At 34.9% G+C, this 24581-nt stretch overlaps 4 protein-coding genes across 4 annotated transcripts; 1 reads left to right on the forward strand and 3 right to left on the reverse strand.

Moving 5' to 3' along the window:
* Window positions 1–685: 685 nt before the first annotated feature.
* LOC111793593 lies at window positions 686–3421 on the forward strand. Its single transcript, XM_023675545.1, has 7 exons — window positions 686–1042; window positions 1177–1287; window positions 1599–1667; window positions 2123–2254; window positions 2647–2724; window positions 2807–2932; window positions 3020–3421. The coding sequence occupies exons 1-7, from the start codon at window positions 848–850 to the stop codon at window positions 3206–3208; spliced, it is 900 nt and encodes a 299-aa protein (XP_023531313.1). The 5' UTR covers window positions 686–847; the 3' UTR covers window positions 3209–3421.
* A 27-nt stretch (window positions 3422–3448) lies between these two features.
* On the reverse strand, window positions 3449–6657 carry LOC111793591 (protein arginine N-methyltransferase 1.1). Its single transcript, XM_023675544.1, has 9 exons — window positions 6291–6657; window positions 5819–5829; window positions 5574–5729; window positions 5408–5471; window positions 5091–5233; window positions 4795–4882; window positions 4514–4629; window positions 3939–4089; window positions 3449–3835 (listed from the first exon to the last, which is right to left on the reverse strand). The coding sequence occupies exons 1-9, from the start codon at window positions 6553–6555 to the stop codon at window positions 3630–3632; spliced, it is 1200 nt and encodes a 399-aa protein (XP_023531312.1). The 5' UTR covers window positions 6556–6657; the 3' UTR covers window positions 3449–3629.
* Window positions 6658–7757: 1100 nt separating this feature from the next.
* LOC111793564 (xaa-Pro dipeptidase) lies at window positions 7758–14437 on the reverse strand. The gene is made up of 16 exons (XM_023675503.1): window positions 14185–14437; window positions 14031–14080; window positions 13603–13663; window positions 13214–13309; window positions 12990–13139; window positions 12186–12317; window positions 11877–12004; window positions 11583–11625; window positions 11363–11446; window positions 10934–10975; window positions 10734–10804; window positions 9957–10010; window positions 9748–9853; window positions 9478–9546; window positions 8589–8732; window positions 7758–8211 (listed from the first exon to the last, which is right to left on the reverse strand). Exons 1-16 carry the CDS (start codon window positions 14320–14322, stop codon window positions 8092–8094), a joined length of 1488 nt encoding a protein of 495 aa, XP_023531271.1. The 5' UTR covers window positions 14323–14437; the 3' UTR covers window positions 7758–8091.
* A 236-nt stretch (window positions 14438–14673) lies between these two features.
* LOC111792971 (1-aminocyclopropane-1-carboxylate synthase 7-like) lies at window positions 14674–20646 on the reverse strand. The gene is made up of 4 exons (XM_023674609.1): window positions 20195–20646; window positions 18579–19435; window positions 16780–16874; window positions 14674–14823 (listed from the first exon to the last, which is right to left on the reverse strand). The coding sequence occupies exons 1-4, from the start codon at window positions 20644–20646 to the stop codon at window positions 14674–14676; spliced, it is 1554 nt and encodes a 517-aa protein (XP_023530377.1).
* Window positions 20647–24581: the final 3935 nt, after the last annotated feature.

A 24581-nucleotide genomic window follows, 5' to 3' on the forward strand; every position in this document is an offset into this window, starting at 1 on the left:
ACGGTAATGCTTGTACAATATGTGTTGCCCATGATCTCATATATGTTACATACCAAAACCTTTTGTGTTGTATTCCTTTACCGCTTTCATGATGTATAGTTTATTTATTGTATTTTTTTAGTGTATGACGTTTCGGCAGAATCATATCTATGTCTAATAGATCTAAAACGCCTCATAATGTACTATTAAAGATGCGATTAATCGTCATTTCTTGAGGCCGAGTTATATACTATCTAAGTGGTTGTGTGCTTTTTCCACTAATAGTAAAAAGGATTCATTTTAGATTTAAGATTAATTTCTAAATTTGAGGTTAAATTTTATCAAAATTGATTAAATAATAATAAAAAAATATATTTCATAAAAAATAAAATTTAACATATTTTATTTTCGAACTTTAGGTAAGGAATGATTAATAAAGACAAATTTTTAATTAAAAAAATTAATAATAAACTAACAGTAAAATCAGTTTTAAATACAAATTTATACTCGAAAGTCGAAACTCGATTAATAAGAAATAGAAAATTAAAAAATTAAAAAAAAGACGTGTTTTCTTGCACCCTATTGGATGAAATCGATGGACCTACGTAAATGTACCAGAGGAACCAATTAGATCAAGACACGTCAGCTATGTTATTTATTTATTTATTTATTAGTTTTGTTTCGCCTCTTGAAGACCGAAGCGCCTTTGTTTTCTTCGTTTGTTTGATTGATTTGATTTTGATTAGAACCGATTCCAATTTTCGTCCATTTCGGTGAAAAATCTTGTAGCGTAAAACTCTTCTTCCACCATTGTTGGAATCCTCAATTCAAATTCTCTGAATCTTAAACAGAGAGCTTCGTGAAGAAGATGAATCGATTACTGAGTGTTGTTTTGGTGCTTCTTGCCATTGCTTGGGTTCCGACGTTTGAGTGTTCGAAGAAGCTATCAGCAGCTGCAAGGAGGGAGGACGTTCCGTACATCAAATGCCAGGTCTGCGAGAAGCTTGCTGTGCAGTTGTATCACCAAGTTGAGAAGAAACGAGCTGAGATCGCTCCCAAGAAGGTAATTCTTTATAGCTGATGTTTCGTGGATCGGTTTTGGATTCTTTAATTTAGAGATTCAGATTATAATCAACTCCATTCATTTTTTTTCCTGCATTTGAATGTTTTCCCTTTCTTTTGGGGTTCTTGATGTAGATCTCCGAGTATCAAATTATCGAAATAGCTGAGAACGTATGTAATTTGAAGAAGGCAGAAGCTGATTGGATTTTGCAGATTGACATTGTTGAACAAGGGGATAGGCTTGAGGTAAGTGGAACTGAGATGAGATTTTGCTGTTTCAATCTAATGAATTTAGGTATAAAACTTTGGTGACTTGTTATCACTGTTCGGGATTGGCATTTTCAACTTAGAAAATGAATGAAACGGTCCTACGAATCAAAACTAAATTTTCCGTTTACAATCATGATACTCAAAATATGAACGGAAATACCTTTTCTTTTAGTATTTTTCCGACAAGCAACTCAAAATATGATAAATCTTTCCGAGTTATATTGTTTTTATTACTTTATAAACTTCACCTGTAAGCCATAACTCATTGAAGAACTATGTCTTCTTAGCTAGTGGAGCAGAACACCGAAGGACAATGCAATTCAGAGTGCAAGACTATTGAGCGTGCATGTCAAGAGGTATGTATTGTTTTGGCCTTGAGTATGATGTTTATTAACCCTTATTAGCTGACAGAACAAAAAATTAGTACAGCTTCAGAATCTGGGGAGATAAGAAATGAGAATCTCATTGTATTCATATATTATTGATGTTTTTATGAAAAAACCTCGACATAAACTAGTAGGAATAGTGTTCTTACTTCCTTAAGTAGTTTGTTTTTAGTAGATTACAAATCTTAATGAGGTCCACTGATTAGGTAAATGCAATATACACAGACCAATACAAATAAATCAAGTAAAAGATGAACTAGAAGGAATTTTTTTTTTTAAAAGAATAGCCAGGAGGAGTTTACTGAATCTGAAGTGGTGAGTTTTGCTAGAATTGCTTTGACTTTGTGATAGAATAGATTCCCCATCGTGGGTTTACCAGAAAGAAAATATAGCAATTTCTTCAATTTGTTCTGTTGCCTTCACAGGTCATGGGATATTCTGATACTGATGTTGCTGAATACTTGTATAGCTCCAAACCAAACATTGAATCGTTGATTAACTATCTGTGCAAGGACCTCACTCAATCATGCAGTACTAAGCCGCCTCCAGTTCCTAAGGTAGCAACTAATCACATGCCGGTTTAACTGATTGATGAGATTTTATCCATCGTTTTTTGGTGTGAGCTAATTGTCATTGTCATTAAAATTCTGGGTTCTGGTACCTATTGGGACTAACTTGCCCTCTAATTATATGTTTTAGTTAAATTCGAATGGTCTGTATGCATTGGTTATTCGTTAGAGATTGACATTATGAAATCCCAGATGGTGAATAATTTTAATGATGCTTTGGTTCATTTAATGATCATGTTATTAGTTTTGGTTAAAAACAGAGGAGTGATGAAAATTGTTAAGTTAACACCCAAGTTAAAATGTGGTTTTCAGTCTTTGACATTTTAGTTTATTGAGATTCAGTCTTCTATAGTTGATCCTTGTACTGTATTATGATTCAGGACAGGACTCCAGGCGAGCCCTTCGTGGCCAAGTCAGCAAAGGAAGCTGAGATGGAAAAGATGTTGAGATCTATGGAGGTAATTAGTTCGTTGTTTTAGTGCTTGTTGGTCAACACTTCCTCAATTTCTAAGCCTCACCCACGCTCTTCACCTAAACCAGGGAATGCCAGGAGCACCCGGCATGAAAATGTATTCAAGAGATGATCTAATGAATATGAAGAATTTCGGAGGCGAAGATGACGACGATGAAGACGAGGAAGAAGATGATAAATTCCCTTCAAATTTGGTACTTAAAACATCTTTTATATGGCCAGAAGTTTCAGGAATTAATTATAAATGTTTTGCATAAACTTATTGGGAAACCTTTTTGCAGGGCAAAGTTTTGAGGGAGAAAGAGAGCAAGAAGAGTGATTGGAAAAACAGGATCACGAAGGGCGTTTCGAAGGCAGGGGAAGCAATAAAAAAGCACGCTTACAGAGTGTCTAACAAAGTAAGGCAATGGTGGAGAGCGAAGTCCAGAGGCTTCAAAAGTTCAAAGCCCGCCGCCAAACAAGAACTGTAAAGTCTCTCAGTAACATTAAAGTTAAATTCGTTGTGTTTGCATCGCCCCATTAGGAAGTTAGCTAGTGAAACTGATAGCAAATACAGAAGAGTTCTTGTTCGAATCAATCAATGTTTGAAATTTTGTAGTACTCTTCAGGAAGACTAAAGCCTTGGATTTGGAAATGTTTTTTTGTTTTTTTACAACTTACATTATAAATTGCAAAAGTTGTCAGGAATTGAGGGGTACATTCTCCAATTGCTCTGTTTGGCAGAAGAGGAACTATAAATTGTATTTAAAGCATCCAGATGGATAAATGAATACAAGCATATCAATAAGGTATAATTGTCAAACCTAATTAATTCCTTAAAGAAGATGTAGCAACACACGAATACATAAATTGTGATCGAAAACAAGCCAGTGTTGTTGCACTATTGTTGAATCAACGCATCTTGTAATGTTGAGTCTTCGAGATCGTGCATCGACGTCCATTGAACGAATATTTCAGCACGATATCAATATCGCGAGCATTCTTCTTGTTTGGAGCAACATTCAAGCTACCAGTGATAGCCTCTCCCTCACAAATGGTGAGAACATCTTCCAAGTATAGAACTGTTTGCTTCCAATGTGTAGCTCTTGATCTCGGCCCTGTGACATAATATTGCAGAAGATTCTATCAATTCTAAAACAAAATAGAAGTCATGAATTACAATAGCCTAAAAATACTTGTTTCATCCCAGTAGAAATTTACCAGTGGAGAATCCAGTCAACTTATGGCACTTGGTAAAAGATACATCAAAGTAGGCAACAAGAGCATGAATGTAATCATCACGTTCTGCTATGAGCTTGAATGGAGCAGTAAAGGAAGCATCGCCTGGCGCCATTTTGGATATATCCATTGTCTGAGTGAGACCAACCAAAACATATCATCCATAATGAAAACAACAGGTATAAGAGAAGGATCACTAAAACCCAAGTGTAAAATACTCTCTTTTTAGACCATGGAAAATAGAATCCAAAAAAATGTAATCTATAATCGAAGTTCATGAGACTAGAACACCAAACATTCAAAACTAGGACGAGATTACAGTCGTCGAAGATTTTCAAGGCGATAAAGATAGAAATAGCATTGGAGGAGATTCAAAAAATTAGATGACTGATGGAAGCTTCTAAAAGTCAAAACTTTGAGATGTGATACAACAAGCAAGAAACACTCATGTTCGACATAAATATTGAACTTCATTATTTGACCATGAAACTATGGCAAGCATGATGTATTCAAGTGTCAAATTAACTCAGTTTTCAGTGAAAGTGTTTCGTTATCACCTTAAGTAGCTGACAGTTTGTAACAATTTGATTCTGGTCAACAGTGTCCACCAGAGGCTCCACCAAGGCTTGCCTTTTGATGCAGCTCATGTCAAACCCATATACACTATTCCAAACTATTTTAGCATGTAGACGAACAAGGAAACAATGTCAGAAAAGATTGCAACATATATAGCTGAACGATTCAAATAACATTTCTAGCAACCAAGATTGTACGTGGATGTGCTAAATAGAACATCTCAAGGAGCTATACTAGAAGGGCCACATGTTAATTAACTCACACTCAATCTTGTCTTCTTTGTAGTCTGCATCCTCAATGGCTGTTAGATACAGAGAAGCTTTGTCTGGTAGTACAAGACCATCATTAACCTGCATGACGGAAACAAAATAGCATATGTGAATATAAGGGACCAGCTGAAATTCCCACATTTGGCTTGCCCCATTAAGTTATTGAGCCTTGGATTAGAGAATGAATGAGTGACATTAAATCATCGCAAGAATACAGAAGCAAATACACAGAACACTCTTCAAACAGATTACTTGTGCTAAAATCTCAGCAAATACACAGAACACTTACAAGCCACTTATCACGAGCATATAGGACTGTATTTAACATATTCTCGAACAACAAAAAGTATCCCATCCATTCTGAAATAATTATGTCTACTCTAGCAACAGGAAGCTCAATTTCTTCAATCTTCCCTTTCAGAACGGTTATAACTGCCAAACAAACAAAAAAAAGTTGATGGAGAAGAAGAACAAAGGTGGCACGTACATTTTCGAATTCCGAGTATGGAAGNCTGCTATAGAAGAAAAGAAAATAACTGAGAGAATACAAATCTATGAAATTACAACAATTGGGTACAAGAGGAACAAGAGATATAAGAAAGATACCATTAGAAAATCCATTGGCTTCAACAATTTCTTTTGCCATATCAGCCATATGGGAGCACTCGACCTGTAAACGAACACTTCCTTAGAAGCAAAAACTAAAAGAATAAACCAAACAAAGGGGAAAAAAGAAGGCACATTGCCATATTACAAGAACCACCAAACTTACAGCATAAACATGTGCTGCTCCAGCTTTGGCACAAAATAGGGACAAAATGCCAGTCCCTGCTCCCACGTCAAGGACAACTTTATCTTTGAATAAAAACTTATTTTGATAAATTACATTTTGATACGTCTTAGTTCTAACTGAATCCTTCAGCATTTCCTGCAACAAGAAAAATAGCCATGCTAAATTTCTGTAAGATACAATATGAAAAATAACTCTTTCGGCTTGCATCCATGTCGGAAACTTACTTCGTGAATGCCTGCACAAGTAAAACGAACAAATTACAAAAAAAAAAGTAATTAGTTTCACTTTCAGGATCTTAATTGAAGATGAATAACAAATTGTGAACCAGAAGTCACGGACATTCCCAAAAACAATAAATGGATGAACGAAAACACAGCATAATAATAAACACATTCACGCAGACTTTTCCCGTACTAAACAGCAAGGAGCGTTCAACATATGTCGTCCAAGGACAATCTATATTTTTTTAACCCAGGAGAGTAACAAAGGAACTTTGAGATGTTAAACCTAAATGGCAATTCAAGTAAATCAATTACTAAAAGGAAGTGCAGGTTTAAGGGCTTGTCCCTAGACTATATTCCAAAATGCAGTAATGATAGAACCTAGAACCGACGGTGAATCAAACTAGATGATATATTCGAAATAAGGAAGAAGAAAACATCCACACATCAGCAAACCGATAGGAAAAACCATTACCGAAGTGAGAGTAGGAATCGAAGTAATAATCAGCGCTGGTTTTATCATCTTTGTCATCCAAGGACTGGGCAGGCTCACACGCGGAGTCTTCAATGACTCTGTTGGAGTCGTCGGCTTCACACATGGACTCGTCGATGTTGGAGCTCTCAGTGGTTTCTTCAATCAGAGCTTCGTCGTCGTCTTCGAAGCGAATCTTGGAGCCCTGGGGCTGAGGCAGGCCATTGAGGGTGGATGAGCTGTGATCACCATTTTTCCGGCGACCCATGATGGATTGGTTGCAAAGTAAACGAATAGATTAGGGCTTTCGGGTGGGGTTTTAGTGTAGAGCAGTGTTTCGCCGTAGAACTCAACTGCGCGGCTACGAGAGAGTTTTTGAAGTGCTTTTAAAGCAGCGGACTAGTTGTGTTCCACGTTCATGAGTTTATTTCTTTTTTAATTAATTAATTTATTTATTTTAAATATAATACTCGTGTCATAAATTATTTTTTAAAAAATAAAATAGGCTTTGTTATGATTTAATTAGCTTAAATTAAATTTTGTTCCTTTAATTGGTTTTTTTCTATGGTTCTTTAATAGGTTGATCTAAAATAGATGCCACCTGGACCATAATTAAATTGGGTAAGCTGTCATAGTGTTAAATTTTAAGTTTTAATTTTTTTAATTAAAAATAGTTTGCTTGATAACTCAATAAGAGTCTGCCACGTGTAGGTTCTTTAACAACAATTGGTATGTGTTCTCTGTATGATAAAGGATTGGATGTATAATTGTCTAGACCGTAATCATAGAATCTTGTACCTGAACCACGGTGGCTCACTTTTTCTAAGTAATGGAGAAAATGGCCAAAATATACCATTGATATGAGCAGTTGGATCGTACATGGACTGTATGATTAGGCCGTAATGATAGTATCTCATACCTGAACCACGGTGGCTCGTCTAATTGTTCAGGCCGTAATGATAATATCTTGTACCTAAACCACGGTGGCTCACTTTTAGGACCAAAATATACCACTGATAGGAGTAATTGGTCAGGTCTAGTAGGGATCGTACATGGACAGTTAGTTAGAGTTGGAGATCACATGGACAATAGTTGGAGTCTTACGTTCATTTTTCATTAATTGAGTAGACAAAAATTATGCTGATTTTTTCTTGATTTTTCTCCATTTCCTCTAAACTTTATAATAATATCTAAATCAATAATACATTTTAAAAGATTTTTAAATACTTGTTTTTCTTTTAGTTTTTAAATTTTGAATATAACTTAAATCATATGTTCGAAGTTGTTAGGGAAGATATATGGGCCAATAAACATTTATAAATTAAAACTTGCATAACTAATTACTGAAGTAATTTGTTTTAAGGTTACTAAAGGAAATTAAGGGGGAAATCAATAATTTTAGAAATAAGAGACTACCATGGGTGGGATAGTTCATCGATAATTAAATCTCAAGAATTAACTTATAATCTTCAGAAACTAAAAACGTTACCGAATAATTAAAATTGAAATATACTCTACATTAGACATTTCACCTAGCATTATGACAAACCTATTATTTTCCACATTGGGAAATAGCCAGAATTTATTCTAGATATAATATTATTGGAGATAAATAACTTTTTTTTTTTAAGAACTGAATTCAGGTCAGAGAGTTTAGTTTAGATCATAAGGGGGGTAAAACGGGGGATGCAGGAGCACCTGATGCCAGTCGAGTACTGGACGCAGCGCAGGCAACTCAAGAACACCACTCGAATGCCATTTCCGGCGCAGCACCTTTTATTTACTATAACGACTGACGACTACCCTACTTGGCGGCGGCAGATTTTTTGACAATTGGCCATGGGCCTCCGGCCATAACTGCCTCTATTTCCGATGTTTCTCGAGGACAATTTGACATGTTCCTGCAGCCATTGGCAGTGACGAGCTGCAAAAGCCAAACAGAAGACGTCAAATATGTATTCTATGGTTAAATTAAAATTGAAACTAACCAACATATTGCTCTGTATTGGTTTTTCTAAATGAAAAAATTAATATCCAAAACCAATCCTAACACGTCCTCAATTATCTACTAAAGTAGCGATGTTGGTCTCTTCAACCATTATTGTGGTTCCTTTTTTATTTTACACAAGAAAATTGAGCCAACGATCATTATAGTTCAAACTAACGGAACTGACTCAATATGAACAGTTTCAGCCGGTGGCTATGACCATAAGATTGCCGGAATTTGTTAATAGAGGAACAACATATGGTCATATGTCAAGTTGTAATAAGCATAAGTTTGGAAGGGAATGTGTAGTGTACCACATCACTTTCAATTCGAACACCACCAAAGCCTCTAAATCTGTTCAGTGCTTTGACATTAAAAAACTTGGAAGTTTTGCTATTCTCCAGGGCCGGGTCTAGTAATGCATCAATGAAGTAGCATCCGGGCTCCACAGTAATGACCTGCAAATTAGCAAGAAAATTAAACTTTGTATTGTTTTCATTCCTAAAATGCATTATAGCAAACATAACACTTTGAGACTGGATATTGTAATGATGTTACATCTTCCATCACAAATGTTCTATTCACACTGGGTTCTTGATTCCAGCACCAACTTGCATGATTGAAAATAAACAAGGAACGAAAACGAGGAAAGTAAACATAAAGATAAGGAACCAAGACGAGTATTGAATTAAGTAATATAATGAAAAAATATTGATAATTTCCTCTCCCACTCCTATAACCAGAAAAGCTTAGAAAACAACACATGTACTGTAACCTTAGCCAGAAATGAAACAATAGTTTCAAAACCACACCTAAACGATCGGATCGCTGTTGCGTGCAGCTTGCACTTTTCTGCACTGTCCATTTTTTCCCTCTCGCAAAAACCCAAGAACAGGACAAAGGGAGAAAAGGGGCCACAATTTCTTTAATTTTAGGCTGGGGTGCCTCTTTCTTTAACCTGTCTCTTAAATAAAGCCCTAATTTCTTTAATTTTCCATACTTCCAATTTCCAAATACCATGTTTTCTTATATTAAATCATTTCTATTAATATTAGATAATATTTTTGTAAGCCTTGCTTAGCTCCAGAGGATAATTGCACCTCACCCTATAAAACACTGACACCACTAGGTAATCTAGCAAACAATTTGTTATGGCGACTTGCGACTAGTAAGGAAGAACCAAAAGCTATGGCTATAACTAACCATTCCTTCTTTAAGATCACGGACTGTACGTAAAGCATTTAGCCCTGGTTCTTCAGGCCTCTCCAAACCCTGTAAAAGCATGCCAAATGTTACGAATTGAAAAAGAATATTTTGCTTGCAAGCCAATAGAACTTTTGTTCTTCCTATTCTATATGTTCGCCTTTTAACCCATTTGTCATTTTATTTTTCCTAAGTTTGTAATTGTTTTGTCGTATGCACAAATGTGAAGTAGAGATAAATAACATAAAGCAAATAATCATCCACTGGAACCTGCAAGTAACCTCCAGGATCGTGAGTATCGATACCAAGGAAATGTCCCAAACCATGTGGCATGAATACAGCCCCAAGATGCTCAGCTATCATGTCCTTCACATCTCTACAATAAAATAACAACTTCTCCTTATTCAAATAGAAAGCAGACTGCAAGAGAATAAAATATATATATATAGGTTTGGGGTGGGGTAAGGAGGAGAATGTACCCAACAAGTACAGAACCCTCGGTCAATGACTCAAGAATAGTCTTCTCAGCTAATCTGGTATATGAAAAGAATGTAAATAAGAAAGCATTTGACCAACATTGACAAGATGTACAAGCCATAAATAAAAATATTGAGACAATAACAGTTAAATGTTAGAAACAATGTCAATTAGATGACATGCTAACAAAAACACATACGCAGGAAAGTAAAACAGCATTTAAAATGCAACATTCTTTTTTAAAAATATCCATGCATGTTCATTTACGAGCACCACAACTAATCTCATGAAACAATCACTGGACGTTACAAGATTTAGTCGTAAAAAAAATCTCTAAGTCTTCTACTATCTTAAGTAGCCACCATAGGAACCCATTCCCCAAAGTCACTTTAACTTCATCACACGTCATAATGACAACCAGGTCAACCCAGCAACTAACGTATGTATCTAATCTAATGAATGAAACAGTCAGGCTAGAGATGGCATAAAAGAAGAGGAAAGTGGTCAAACAAAGTATAACTATTCCAAATGACAGATTTTGTCGCATTTATAAGCTAACTGGCGACAAAAGTTTAATTACAGGGGAATTTTAACCTTTACCATGTGTAGATTATACAAGCAGATTTATGTATCTCAATTTCTCAGTAAGAAAACAATCATTTAGACCTTTTCTTCACCACCTGATGTAAATGAATTGCATGTAACATCCACGGTTACACCTCAAACTATTTTGTACGCTCAAAAGAAAATCAGAGCAGGGATATCAATAAAAAGCCTACTTGTGCATTTCAACCCAGTTTATTCCCGGTTTCATAACCGATATAACAGCATCGTGAGCCTTGAGGACAGCCTGCAACACAGGGAAACAAATAGACAACCCCATGTCTAAGAGAAATAGGAAAAAGAAAAAAGAGGTAACCTATCCTTGTGCCAAGGGAATAGCAGAAAAGTAGTGGACTGCATTTCAAGAGGAACTTACGTTATATATCAGCGATTGATCATTTGTAAATTTACCATTCACCTGCGACAAGGATGAACATATGTTATGGAAATTCAAAAGGATTGATATAAACTAAATGATAGATTAAAGAAAGTTTTACTTGGAGGCGCAATAAAATGCTTTACTTTGAAAAGTGGTTGCCTAATTTTTCCAGGTGATTTTAAATCCTAATGAATTCATTTATATGTTATCCATTAAAATAAAATAACTGAAAACCTGTTTCAAATTTTCCTTCGACTTTTGAAAAGTCCCAAACTAAAGTGGTTGGATTTCACAAGATATCAAACCAAAGAATTTCAAATCACATAATTTAATATAATTTCTTAGACATTGATTCCTAAAAGTGTACAGTGAAGAATAATATTAACTTCACTTAAAATGAAACAGCATAGAATAAATGTCACCCACTGGGAATGAACAAGTAATGTCAGATGCATAAAACTGGTATTCTGCTCCCATATCAAACAAAGCCATATCACCATCTTCCAACGTCTGCATTAGAATAAATAAAATTTTTGTTTGGAATGCTTCACAAAAGATACAATGAGAAATTAAGGATTACTATACTCTACTTGGACATAAACAGAATGTTAACATCAAAGGATAAAATTATTTTAATTCAACATACTCTGTCATTTGGAGCTGCTGCATGTCCATAGTGAAGAACGGCACTGCAACATAGAATACCATCCATACGTTAACATCAATCTCACCAACATAAAAATATAGTTCTAAAAAATAAACAATTCAAATGACTTCATCCATCCACAGTCCAGAACAGCCGCTGGCTTCCCCTCCCCCAAAGAGTAAATAAATAGGTCCATTAACAAAGTCATTCAACCAACATCAAGTAAAGAACTAAAAGCTTAAATGATCCTACGGCATCCAGTTTGAAAAAACAGGTAGTTGTTTGCAGACTTGCCTATTTTCTCCAGTGGCACATATACAAGTGTATGAGCAGTGCCTACATCCACCATACATGTAAGTATGGTGAAGAAATAAGCTTTCCAATTGATATTCTTTCATGCCCGCCTTGATATTTTTCATAACCTGAAACAAAAGCATGCTTAATCTTTCACGTTATCAACCAACCTCTCAGAACTTCCACTTGTTCTCGTAAATATAAATATTAAAAATAAAAGCATAAGCTGAGCACTTCAATGCAAATACACGTGTCATGAGAATTAATCATCAAAATGGTTAACTTTATATATTAGAGATGAGCTGTTACCTGAACATGAGCTTCTGAGCTAATATCGTTGGCAAATTGAATAAGAGCAAGCTCCAGCTCCGATTTCACAACACGACATTCAGTCAAAATAGGATGCAAGATATTCAAATCAATTTCAAACGTGTCAATACCCTGAAACAGATAAGAATTAGATGAAGAAAGTCTAAACATGATCAAAGATCAAAGCTAGCTAGAAGTCTGATGCTAGTTACAACAGTAAGGGGCCCATTGATAATGCTTCTAACTTCCAAATTCTAATTTTATAAAATGAAAACAGAATCATGCAATTATTTTTTCTATTTTCTGTCCAAAGAGAGAAACAATGCTGTGTCTTGTAATCTATTATTTCAAAATTGAAAGACACCTTTTAGATGAGCCCCTTAAATACTATTATGCACCTTTGTACTCCGTGATATTTAATCAGAAATCTATGAGCTAAAAATGAAAAATACAACAATTTCTCAACTATTTTCTAAAATTGAAATAAATGATCAGGAATCCAAAAGAAATATTTTCTTTTGCAAAAATTCGCACAGTATAAGTAACAGCTCCAGAAATGGTAAATAGAAAGTAGAAAACAGAGTCCAAGACATCTATTCTCCAAAAGTATAACACAAAATAGAAGCATAATTAATGAGCCTTGGAAAACTAATGGCCTTGAACTTCGGAAAACTCGTGGACCATTCCAAAATCGAGATATGGCAAATGCAGTAATTCCTCAATGATAAACCCCAACGAAACCAAATAGCTTTCTTTACAATTTCAACAAATATGTAGGATAAAGCATAAAGGTGGGAACTGAACCTCAAAATTTGCGGGTACTGAAAAATTGTTGCTGTCAGTATTCAACCCACGTAAGAGAAATAGTAAAGGTTTCTCCAACTCCTGGTATTGTTCGTGCAAAACAGCTGCGATTTCATCTGTATAGTATGCCATACTGACCTCATATTTTTCCTATAAAACATATTCAGTACAATCAGCTAATAAGACAAGGCGTAATGCACCAAGTGCAGGTTATCACACACCACCTTGAAATATGACAAAGGCTTTATTTCTCCCGACCATACAGCATAATCAGAAGGCAGCTTTGGAGCGAACAGAATTGACTTTCCACTGGCAATGTCCTATACAAATTTTGTGTTACAAGACAATAACGTGGATATGTGGTACAGTTGAAATAGACGTATAAGGAATGACTTCATTTTCATTGAGTACATGTGTCAAAACAGCTACACGCCCAACTACATAGTAATGAAACAACTATTGTGTGAAAATTTTGCAAAATAAAACAATTTAATCAAATAATTACATTTAACACACTGCAAGTATCAAGTAAAAATGTACAAACTCCAACATAAAGATTAGTATCAATATTAAACAATTAACATTAAAACGTTCAAGGGAGTAATTGGCTTACAATAGCGCCATAGAATCCAGGCTCTATCACTCCAAACAGATAAGCAAAATAACTCTCTTGCCTGCAAATTAAACCAACCAAAAGGATCAAACGTGTCTCGCGATGACTATACTGAAAAGCAAAAGGAATTTGCAAGCATATTGAGCTTCGAGTAACACTCAGATAAGTTTTATCATTCAGGACGGCGACGTAATATAAGTGTTAACAATTTAATGTCTATAATCATCTGTAAGTGGCGCGGCACACAATTCAATAACTACGAGAAAATTATCTAAGTCCTAAAACAAGTGTGGCTCTAGACTATTTGCGACGCCGCGACGGATAGAATATCAGAGGTTAGGACATAATTTGAGATACATTGCAATATCAAAAAACTGAACTGTGCTTACGTCGAATATCAGAAACTTAAGACTTTCATCATCAAGTACCTGAAGAGTTCGAGATGGTCCGTATCGTAGCGCGTTCGCTCATCGCCTCCCTAACAAATCGTCACAATCAAGGAAATGAAATAAGGAAAAAAAACTACGGAATGTTACAAACACAAAATTAGGGCATCGTGTTGTGAATTGCAGATAAGATTACCTGAAGCAACACAATGCCTTTGAGAGGACGAGCGGAATCGGCAAGGTATTGACGTAAGGACTTAAGCAACTTTTCTCTATTGGTGACGTAAAGCTCCACCGGCACCGGCGGAGGAGTAAGAAGCGAAGCCGAAGCCATGGAAGTGGCTTCAACAATCCGACAAATCAAAGTGGCGTCGATACCGAGGAAGCTCAATCGGCATACCGTAAGATGACAGTGAGGAAATCGGAACAATACTATTCTCTTACCCCGGGATTAAATAATCGATCCATTATCCATATTGAAGTTTGATGGAGATATTAGTGGTCTTCATTAGGGGTGTACATGGTCCGGGTTGGATCGAGTTGGAGATTTTTTTTTACCCAACCCAAAAGTTCGGATTGGTTGGATTGGTAACCCAACCCAACCCAAAATTTTTAACAACCCAACCCTCTATTTTCGGGTTGGGTTGTCATGAAAATTAATCATCGAAATGGTTAACTTTATATATTAGAGATGAGCTGTTACCTGAACATCAGCTTCTGAGTTAATATCGTTGGCAAATTGAATAAGAATAAGCTCCAGCTCCAATTTCACAACACCACATTCAGTCAAAATAGGATGCAATATATTCAAATCAATTTCAAACGTGTCAATACCCTGAAACAGATAAGAATTAGAGGAAGAAAGTCTAATCACCATCAAGGATGAAAGCTAGAAGTCTGATGCTAGTTACATCGGTAAGAGGCTGTTGATAATGCTTCTAACTTGCAAATTCTAATTTTATAAAATGAGAATTGATAATGCTTCTAACTTGCAAATTCTAATTTTATAAAACGAAAACAGAATCGATCAATTATTTTTTCTATTTAATTTCTATTGTGTGTCCAAAGAGAAACAAACCGTGAAAAAACACAAACTGTGATTATTTTTTCTATTTTCTGAGAGAAACAAACTGTCAAAAGAAACAAATTTGATGTATCTAGTGTGTATTCCGCGATATTTAATATAGACGAAAGCTGTCTATAGATATCTCATAAATTATCTAACGTTGTAACATCTCTTTATATATATATATATTTTGGAAATATTTTTATTAATTTAATATAAATAACAGAATTTTACCTACAAAATAAAAATATAAGAGAATTTTACTAAAAAAAAATAATAGTAATAAAAAATCTGGTTATTGGGTAGGTCAACTACCTTTTTATTAATTACTTTCTATCCTTATCTTTTTGTATACTTATCTTTCAAATTTTTTTACAGTCACTTTTATTTTAATTATAAAAAAATATATTTATTTAATATTTCATTATTTAAAAAAACATATAATTTAATAAAAAATAATTTATTAATTATTTGGTTGTAATAAAATATATGGACAAACAAATACAAATTAGCCAATCTCCACGTAAGATTTTTTGAGTGACCTAATTTTATTTTAAATGGTTATTTTTAATATATATTAAATAATATTATAAAAAATAGTAATAAATTAATTAAAAATATTTTTAATTACAGTTTACCTAAAATTTTCAATATTTGATATCTTTACCCCTTCATATTTTCTAGTTAATTTTCATTTGATTAATTAAAAATAAATAAATGTGATAATTTTAATTTATTTTAACAATAATAAAAATTATACCTTATTTATCAAGCTGTATTAGCCACGTCAGTCAAGCGTGAGAATATAATATTTGGCTCATAGCCATTTATGGCGTTTTCTGCTTTATTCATACTCACTCATTCAATTCTTCCTCGACTAGGGAGAGAGTAGGTTGTTACCCTCACGCCATGACAAACAAAGTAGCGTCTCTCAAGAGACGCCCACCCAACCACGTGCAGGCCAATATAAAAGAGTACGATAGAAGAGGACGATGCATCATCTAACACACCACCATGCAAAGTGGGCATTGTAGACAACTTGAGACATACAAGACAGAGACATCATAATAGACATGAAGGACAAAGATAGGCTTGTTGAATGGCCGGGCAGAGCCCCAGGCCTTAACCTCAAAAGTCGGGGTTTCGGAAGAAATTTGGGCATGTGGTTCGGGAGTTAAGTTCGTCCATATGAAATATGAATGCTCGCCAAGTTTGGTGTCAATTGGACACCGGACAGACAATGCATGACACCGTATGACCGTTCACCAAATCATGTCTACTCCTGGAAGAACGAGACTCAAAATGTACTATAGGGGATACATCGTGTTAGCTCTCCACCACCCCTGGATCCTGTGGCCTAAGTGAGCTACCCTATGGCACATGCGTGTGTCGCAGTGTGGGCGAGGGTGCCGAGACGAGTGTCTCGGGCGACTTCCTTTGAAATGGATTTTTGAAGGACAGAACCGGACGGCATAGGTGTGCCGGTATTGCGCCCTAGCCTGTGTGTTGGAGGTTGCTACATACACCCGATGTCCAGTACGGTATCCGTAAATGACTCGACATGGGCACGGGAGGGCCTATGCCTCGATAGAATCCAGATGGATGGATGTTCGGGAAGTTCCGATGAGATGACCAACACGCGGGCCCATTCTCGATGGCATGACCGAGCGAGTTATGATGGTCGACGACATCCCGAGACTCGGGATGGCGTCAAGACATATGGACCCTGTCAATGGGGATCGAGATGGCAAGATGAGATGCGATGTTGTATTGAGAGACCTTGGCCCGAGCAGAGCCAAGGTTGAGCCGAATGAATTGGCCTAACGTAGAAGCAAGTCGGATGTGTCGCAGACGATTGAACATGCACATGCAGGCGACGTGTGTGGTATAACAAGCTTGGATTCCGCACAAACGATGTTAGATTGGCGAAGAAAAACCTCGCCTAAGGTCCGACGAAGCTACAAAGCCGGGGCGAAAAATATATATGGGGCTTAATTCCTCTCAAGGCTAGTTGTGAGCGTGTCAAGATCACAACACCGCACGGTAAAAAATGTAGGACCGTAACACTAAGTGAGCTGGAAAGAACATGCGAATCTTGATCTTTTCTCATTTCCATATCAAATGATGTTTTGTATGTACTTCATCTTGAACAAATAGTTGGTAAGATCTGTGTCCTTTATCTCCTATGTTTTGTAGCATTTATAATCTCATGTTTGGTTTCTGCCTACAAACTAACTGTTGGATGAAATGGCTCGAGTAAAATTTGTTGTGTGCGACTGCTGTTGGTAGAGTAGCAATGGCATGAGGAGTGATATGTTTTGTACCCTGTTGGATGAAGTGGCTTGCAACAGAGGTTATGAGGTTGTGCATTGGAACTCATGAAAATGTTGGTTTTGTAGAAATTATGATTCTTTAGTTTTTGCCTTTTCTTTATGGACTAGAGAAAGGCCTCGTAACTTCAACCAACCTCATGATTGATTGATTGTCTTATTTGCTTTTCGTTCTTCTCAACTGTCTGCATGTAAAAACACGACTGCACAACCAATGATAGAGAGAAAAGTGTCGTTTTCTTCTTCTTCTCCTTCTTCTTCTTCGCATTTATTCATCTTATTCTGTTTATTCTTTTTCGTAGACTTTTTAGCAATTGCCATTCATGACATGCCAAAAGTTGACCAAGTGTGCCAAACTTATTAATTAATTAATTATATATATATATATATATATAAGTAGGTTTTGAGTGCTTAATTAAACCCAAATTAGCCATACGTGGTCCAGTCCTTCTAATAAATATAATATTTTTTAGACTTTATTTCAAAATTTTTAAAAGGAAGCTGTTTATGAGAGTTTTTATATCTTTATAAAAAAATATGGCGTAAGGGATATCACACAAACGCACCCTTTTAAACTTAATAAAAAAGAATTATTCCTCATATTATGTCTTGATGAGAGTTCACCACGAGCTGATATTGTTTTTCTACTTTCCTTCAACGTTTTTAAAACGTGAGTAAGGGAGAAATTTACATACTCTTTTATAAAGAATGTTCCGCTCTCCTCTCCAATTAAGGCGGGATCTCACACAAACACACTCATTTAAACGTACAAAAAAAATTATTCCTTCGTATCATGTCTTGAGAGTTCACCATTGGTAGATATTGTCTTTTTTTAACTTTCTTTCAAAGTTTTAAAACGTGTCTATTATGTAGAGGTTTCCACACCCTTTTAATAATGTTTCGTTTTCCTCCCAACAAATATGGGATCTCACACAAACATACTCGTTTAAACTCAAAAAAAAAAAAAAAAAAAAAAATTATTCCTTAATATTATGTCTTAACAAGAGTTCACTACTAATAGATATTGTCTTTTTTTTACTTTGCTCCGAGATTTGAAAAACGTGTCCATTAGGGAGAGACTTTCACACTCTTATAAAGAATGTTTCGTTCTCCCCCCAACCAAGGTGAGATCTCACGCAAACATACTTCTTTAAACTTTATTTAAAAAAAAAAAAAAANATATTATGTCTTCACGAGAGTTCCTCATCCCCTCCATGAAAGAATGTATTCTCTTGAGAGCAATCTGTAGGGTTTCTTCACTCATGTTGGCAAAACAAACTCTGAACCAGCCCGGTTCAGAGCAATGACAGGAAGAACCGGGCGAAATATTCAATTTCGCTTCCTTCAAAATACACTTCCAAAGCTCGATTTCACCTTCTCGTGTAGGATTCTTCTTCAACAACGGTCTCAAATTCATCCAACAAAACAAACCGGCATTCCCTTTCAAGCACTCAATCCCAGCCATTCGTAGCCCTTCAATTATCATCTCATAACGCTTCCTGAGCCGATCCCGGTTCATTTCAATATACTTGTCTATAAACTTCTGGTTCGACAACATGGCCGCTAAAAACCGCTGCGTTTGTGAAGAAATCAACGTGAAACTCGACATCCGGCGAGCCGTCGTCACAACTCTGTCATTGTAAGAATAAATTGTCCCAACTCTGAACCCCGGAAGGCCGAGATCTTTGGAGAGACTATACACAATATGAACCCGGTCGGCATTCTTATTACCACGGGATTCCAAAACCCCAGCCACGCTGGTGAACTCGGCCGAGGAGAAAACCGAACCGGAATAGATTTCGTCGGAAATAAGGTGGATGTTCTTGTCTGTAACAAAATCCAAAACCTCCTCAATTGTGGACCGTTGGATCGTTAAGCCAAGTGGGTTCGATGGATTTGTGATCAAAACTCCTCTAACTTTGATCTTCATAGCCATTGCACTATCATACGCAGCTTCCAATGCTTGACGAGTTATTTGAAAATCATTAGAACTATCACAATGAATTGGTATAATCTTCACTTTAGTTCTCCATCTCAAATCCCGATCAAATCTGAAAAGAAAAAAAAAAACAGAATTTATACCCGTTATTAGAATCACATAACAACGCACACACTCGATCTGAATATGATATAAGTTGTTAGAATACCAGTTAAAAGAGTCCATTGTGGAGAGTCGTGTTTATCTAACATAGTATCAGAGCCGTGCCCTAAACTTAGTCGTGACAATAGATTGTCAAATCCTCGAATGTCGAACAAAGGACTCCAAAAAGAAAAATGAGTCAAGTCTCCTCAAAGGCAGTAAAAAATGACTAAGACTCCAAAGGAGTCGAGCCTCGATTAAGGGGAGGCGGGAGGTGTTGGATGAAAGTGTCTCACATTGGTTAATTTAGGGAAAGAAAAATAAGTCAAGTCTCCTCAAAGGCAGTAAAAAATGAATAAGACTCCAAAGGAGTCGAGCTTTGATTAAGGGGAGGTGGGAGGTGTTGGATGAAAGTGTCTCACATTGGTTAATTTAGGGAATGATCGTGGGTTTATAATCAAATAATACACTCTCCATTGATATGAGGTCTTGTGGGGAAGTCCAAAGCAAACCCATGAGAGCTTATGCTCAAAGTGGACCAGCCTCATAGATTTGAGGAGATGCTCTATAGTGTATTTTGTTTGAATGGAGGATTATTGGGAGAGAGTTAACCTAATTTAGGGAATGATGATGGGTGAGAAAAACTGAGAGCTTATACTCAAAGTGAACAATATCCATATCATTCTAGGCCCGGTGATTGTTAAGAAGTAGTTGGTTTTGATAATCTTACCCGGGATAGTAAGGAGTAGGAAGAAGCAAAGCGTCACCGGGGTTAGCGAGAATGATAGTGAGAAGCTCATTAGCCGCCGTAGCACCGGCAGTCAAAACAACCCGACTTGGGTCAAATTTCACAGCTCCATCTCTAATGCGTTCCATAAAACCAGCCATAGCGGTTCGAAAAGAGAGCAGCCCATGATAATCTTGAAACAAAGCGGTTTCTCTGAACCCAGAAGAATCCGGTCCAGCATCTGAATTTTGGTCTAAATATTCCTCCAACAAGTCAAAAGACACTTGGTTTTCAGCTAAACCCATTTGGATAATGCCAGAAGGATTGGTGGATTCATTATACGGAATTTGATCGTAAGCTTTCCAGCCGACAAAATACGGCGAGTTTTCGCCGTGAGTTTCCGACATAGCAATTTCAGAGAGTTCAACTTCTGGGGTTTCCTCGTTATAAGCCATTGATTTCAAGAACCAATTGGAGAGTAATAAGAGAAGAAGAGGTGAAATTTGAATGGAAAACTGTAGCCATTAGTGCTCCTCTATTTATAGCAACTCTTTCTCTCTTTTGTTTCAAAATCACAAGTGCCTTCATTTTGGTGTATGCCCTCTACACTATGCATGCAAGTTTTTAAATTTTAAATTTATTGTATATTTTTTTTAAATATTCCACGTCATAAGTGGGTTACCATAAATCAATTTCGAACTGAGAAGAAAACAAACCAGCAGAGAGTGTGGAAATCTTTTCATATCATAGACTTTTTGGAAGCACAAAGAATACAATATTGACTAAACTGTCTCTCAATCTATTATATAAATATATGTTTTTTTTTTTTATATAAATATATTTATAAAAGGAAAAAATGGTTGAATAACCACTTCTTTTAATTTGTTGTTTCTTTTAAACATTAAATATATTATTTATTCCAATCTTATAACTGAAAATGTTTTAAAATAGATTATTTATTCGGTAAATTTAATTTTGTAACTGTCAATTTTGTACGATAATTTTAAATTTTTGTAGGAAGAGGGAGAAAAAAACGTGCATGTATTTATAAAATTTTAAATTTATTGTATTTTTTAAATATTCCATAGTAACGAAAAAACGTGCATGTTTTTATAAAATTTTAAATTTAGTATTTTTTAAATATTCCATAGTAACAAGAGTACTTGACTTGAATCTTTTAAACAAATATGTTGTATCGTAATAAAGAAACGATATTTATAAAAGTTTAAATTTATTGTATCTCTTAAATATTCCATGTCAGTTGTAAACGAGAGTACGTGGCTTGAATCTTTTAAACAAATATGTCGTTATAGTTGTATCGTAATAAAGAAACGATTTCTTATTGAATTTTGATTTTGACAATTTCTATATATTTTTCCTCTTTCAGTATATGTTCATATCAACAATGTCTCTCTCGACATATTATGTAAATATATAGATACTTTTTTTTTAAAAAAAAAATCTCAATTTTAATATAAAAAATACTCCAATGCACTATATATATATGTAGATACATATATTATGTATATGTATATATATAAATATATATATATATATATATATATATATATATATATATATATATATATATATATATATATATATATATATATATATATGTAGATACATATATTATGTATATGTATATGTATATGTATATATATATACACGTATTTATACATATGTATATATATATATATTTCAAAAGTTATTTTAATCCCTACAATTTTTTTTTTTAAGTTAAAAATATATTGATCGAATTAGGTTTGAAAGATACTCATATTAAATTTTAAAAGCTGCATTAACACTTTTTATCTTTATAAGAAAAGGTTTAAATTTTTTTTACTATTAGTATATGAACGGAAATTATATACTAACATTTTACAAGTATTTTAAACGTGATAACAATAATGTTTTTGAATATATTTTTAAAATAATTTAAAAATATTTTTAAAGTATTTAAAAAAGTTTGAGAGTAATAAAAAAATCTTGAAAATTTAAAGGTATTTACAAAAGTTAAAAGGTATTTTTAAAAATATTTCGAAACAAACCTTAACAAATATTTTTTTAAAAAATTAAATTATATATATATATAAATATATTAAGTTTAGGGGTATCATTGAAAATATAAAAAAAAGTTTTCACTTTTTAATTTTTTGATCAAAAGATAATGATATTTGACTGTAATTAAAAAAAAAAAAGTAAATTGTTTTATTCTTTTAATTATTTATATTAATTTCTGCATTACAAACAGTCAGTGAAATTAATTTTTGAAAGGTATATAAGAGTTTGAAGCTCAAAAAGAGAAATAGATGCGACATTTGAGGGAGACTGAAAATGACGTTAAAAAGAGAAATGGAGGTGTCGTTGAGGAAGCTTGAAAATTGACGTTTAAAAGGGGCGATGGGGGTGGCAGTATGGCTCATATTCAAAGCATTCATCGGACACGTCCCCACGGCTTACGTGCTCAGCAAGCTGGTAAGTACGAGCACATTTTCAAAACCCAAACAAAGGTTCCCCTGCTCCTAGACAAACCCCAATGGAGTTTTTGCAGAAACAGAAACACGTCAATCTTTGTCCTTTTAAATTCTCGTATCAAATTAAAGTTTCTGTGTACTTCGTCTTCAGTGAATCGTTGGTAAGATACCCATTTTCTTATACATAATCTTACTTTTTGTTTCTGCCTACAAACTGTTCGACGAAATGTCTGTGAAGCACTATAATGCCATTCACCGCCTTTTGACATATGAATTTGACCTCTATTCATAATAATAGTGATCTCGTTATTTTATTTAACGTTGGTAAGATACCCATTTTCTTCTGGGGCCTCCTCTCTTTGCTAGCTCTCATTTTTTGTTTCTGCCTACAATGTGTTCGACGAAATGTCTATGAAGCACTATAATGCCATCCACCGCCTTTTGACATATGAATTTGACCACTATTCATAATGATACTGATATTAATGTCTTGTCCTTGTTATTTTGTTTAATTTTGTTTTGTTTCATCCGTTGTATCCCTCCCCCATATCCCCTACTTGATTGCTGCTTGTCCAAGTGAAAAAGCATCACTATGATGTTTTTTCTTTTAAAGTATTGTGGATCCAAGAAGCTCCACACCACAGCCAAACCAAAGGGGATGAATGAAGCTTTAGGCTAGTAATGATTGGTTATTCTGTATGATTTGATTTTGTACCCATGAGGAAATCAATGCTTGCCACCGCAACAGAGGTTATAAGCTTATACATTGGGACTCATGAAAATGGGACTTTGGAATAAATTAGGATTCTTTTGTTCTTGCTTTTGTTTTTGCCCTCTTTTGTGCGTTGGATAAGGTCCTCTTTCATTAATTGTGTTCTGTTTGTATCTTTTCTTGCAGATATTTGGCAATTGTCATGCATCATATGTGCGCTGTCCCGTTCTTGTATACTAAAGTGGCAACTTCACGCTATATTTGGCTGCTGTGACTGTGTAAAAAGTGTAAGAACTGAGGTAAAAAAATCTAGCCCACATGCTCATATCTTTCTGCCCAAATTTCACATTCTGACTTGAGTCAAACTATTTTGTTTTTTATTGGGTTTAGTTATGATTTTATCTTATTTGGTTCGGTTGGAATAACTTGCATTTTATAAATTTAGTTGATTTGTCAACTTTATCTTTCTTAGTGTCAAAGTCTAAATTTTAATAACTCATAAACACAAACATAATTCAATGGGTCAAATTATATGCTTTCAATTACTCTGATTTCAGTAGGCGCCGGTTGGATCAGCATCTTCTGAATCTTCTTCACTAGTATTTTTTTACTGCGCTTCCCGTGCGGGGAGTTAGAGTCCGGTGCCAACACCTCAACGCTTGAGAAGTCATAAGTTTGTTTCTCCAACTACAACCAAACTCAATCTAAAATTTGTATTTCCTTTTACATGTGATGTAATTTGTTTATATTATCGTCTCTTCTAATTTTCGTTATAGGCCGTTTGGTTGTTATTTTCTATGTTTCATGCTTTTATTATACCATTCTTCCTACCATCAAATATTATATGGATACTTCAAACTACAATGATTTGTGTTAAGACGCCATTAGAACAAACACAAGAGAGCTCACATTCCCATACTACGTTCAATCATCAATAAATTTAAAAAAACTCGATATCATTAATTGTTGTATATCGAATATGTCTATGTTTATCCATTTTGAGTTGAATAAGTTCGATTTTCATACATGAATAATCATATAAAAAATATATTTTAACTCGAACCAACCCCGAACCCAACCAAAATAGGCAGGAAATTTCCACCAATGGACTTGCTTATTTTACACGTTACAATACGAGTGTAAATGTACTACACATGGTTTTAGAAGACCAGCCAGGCTTAAATACTGAGCCTCAATTCTG

Source organism: Cucurbita pepo, chromosome LG04 (assembly GCF_002806865.2).
Source record: "Cucurbita pepo subsp. pepo cultivar mu-cu-16 chromosome LG04, ASM280686v2, whole genome shotgun sequence".
In the NCBI taxonomy this organism is placed as follows: domain Eukaryota; kingdom Viridiplantae; phylum Streptophyta; class Magnoliopsida; order Cucurbitales; family Cucurbitaceae; genus Cucurbita; species Cucurbita pepo.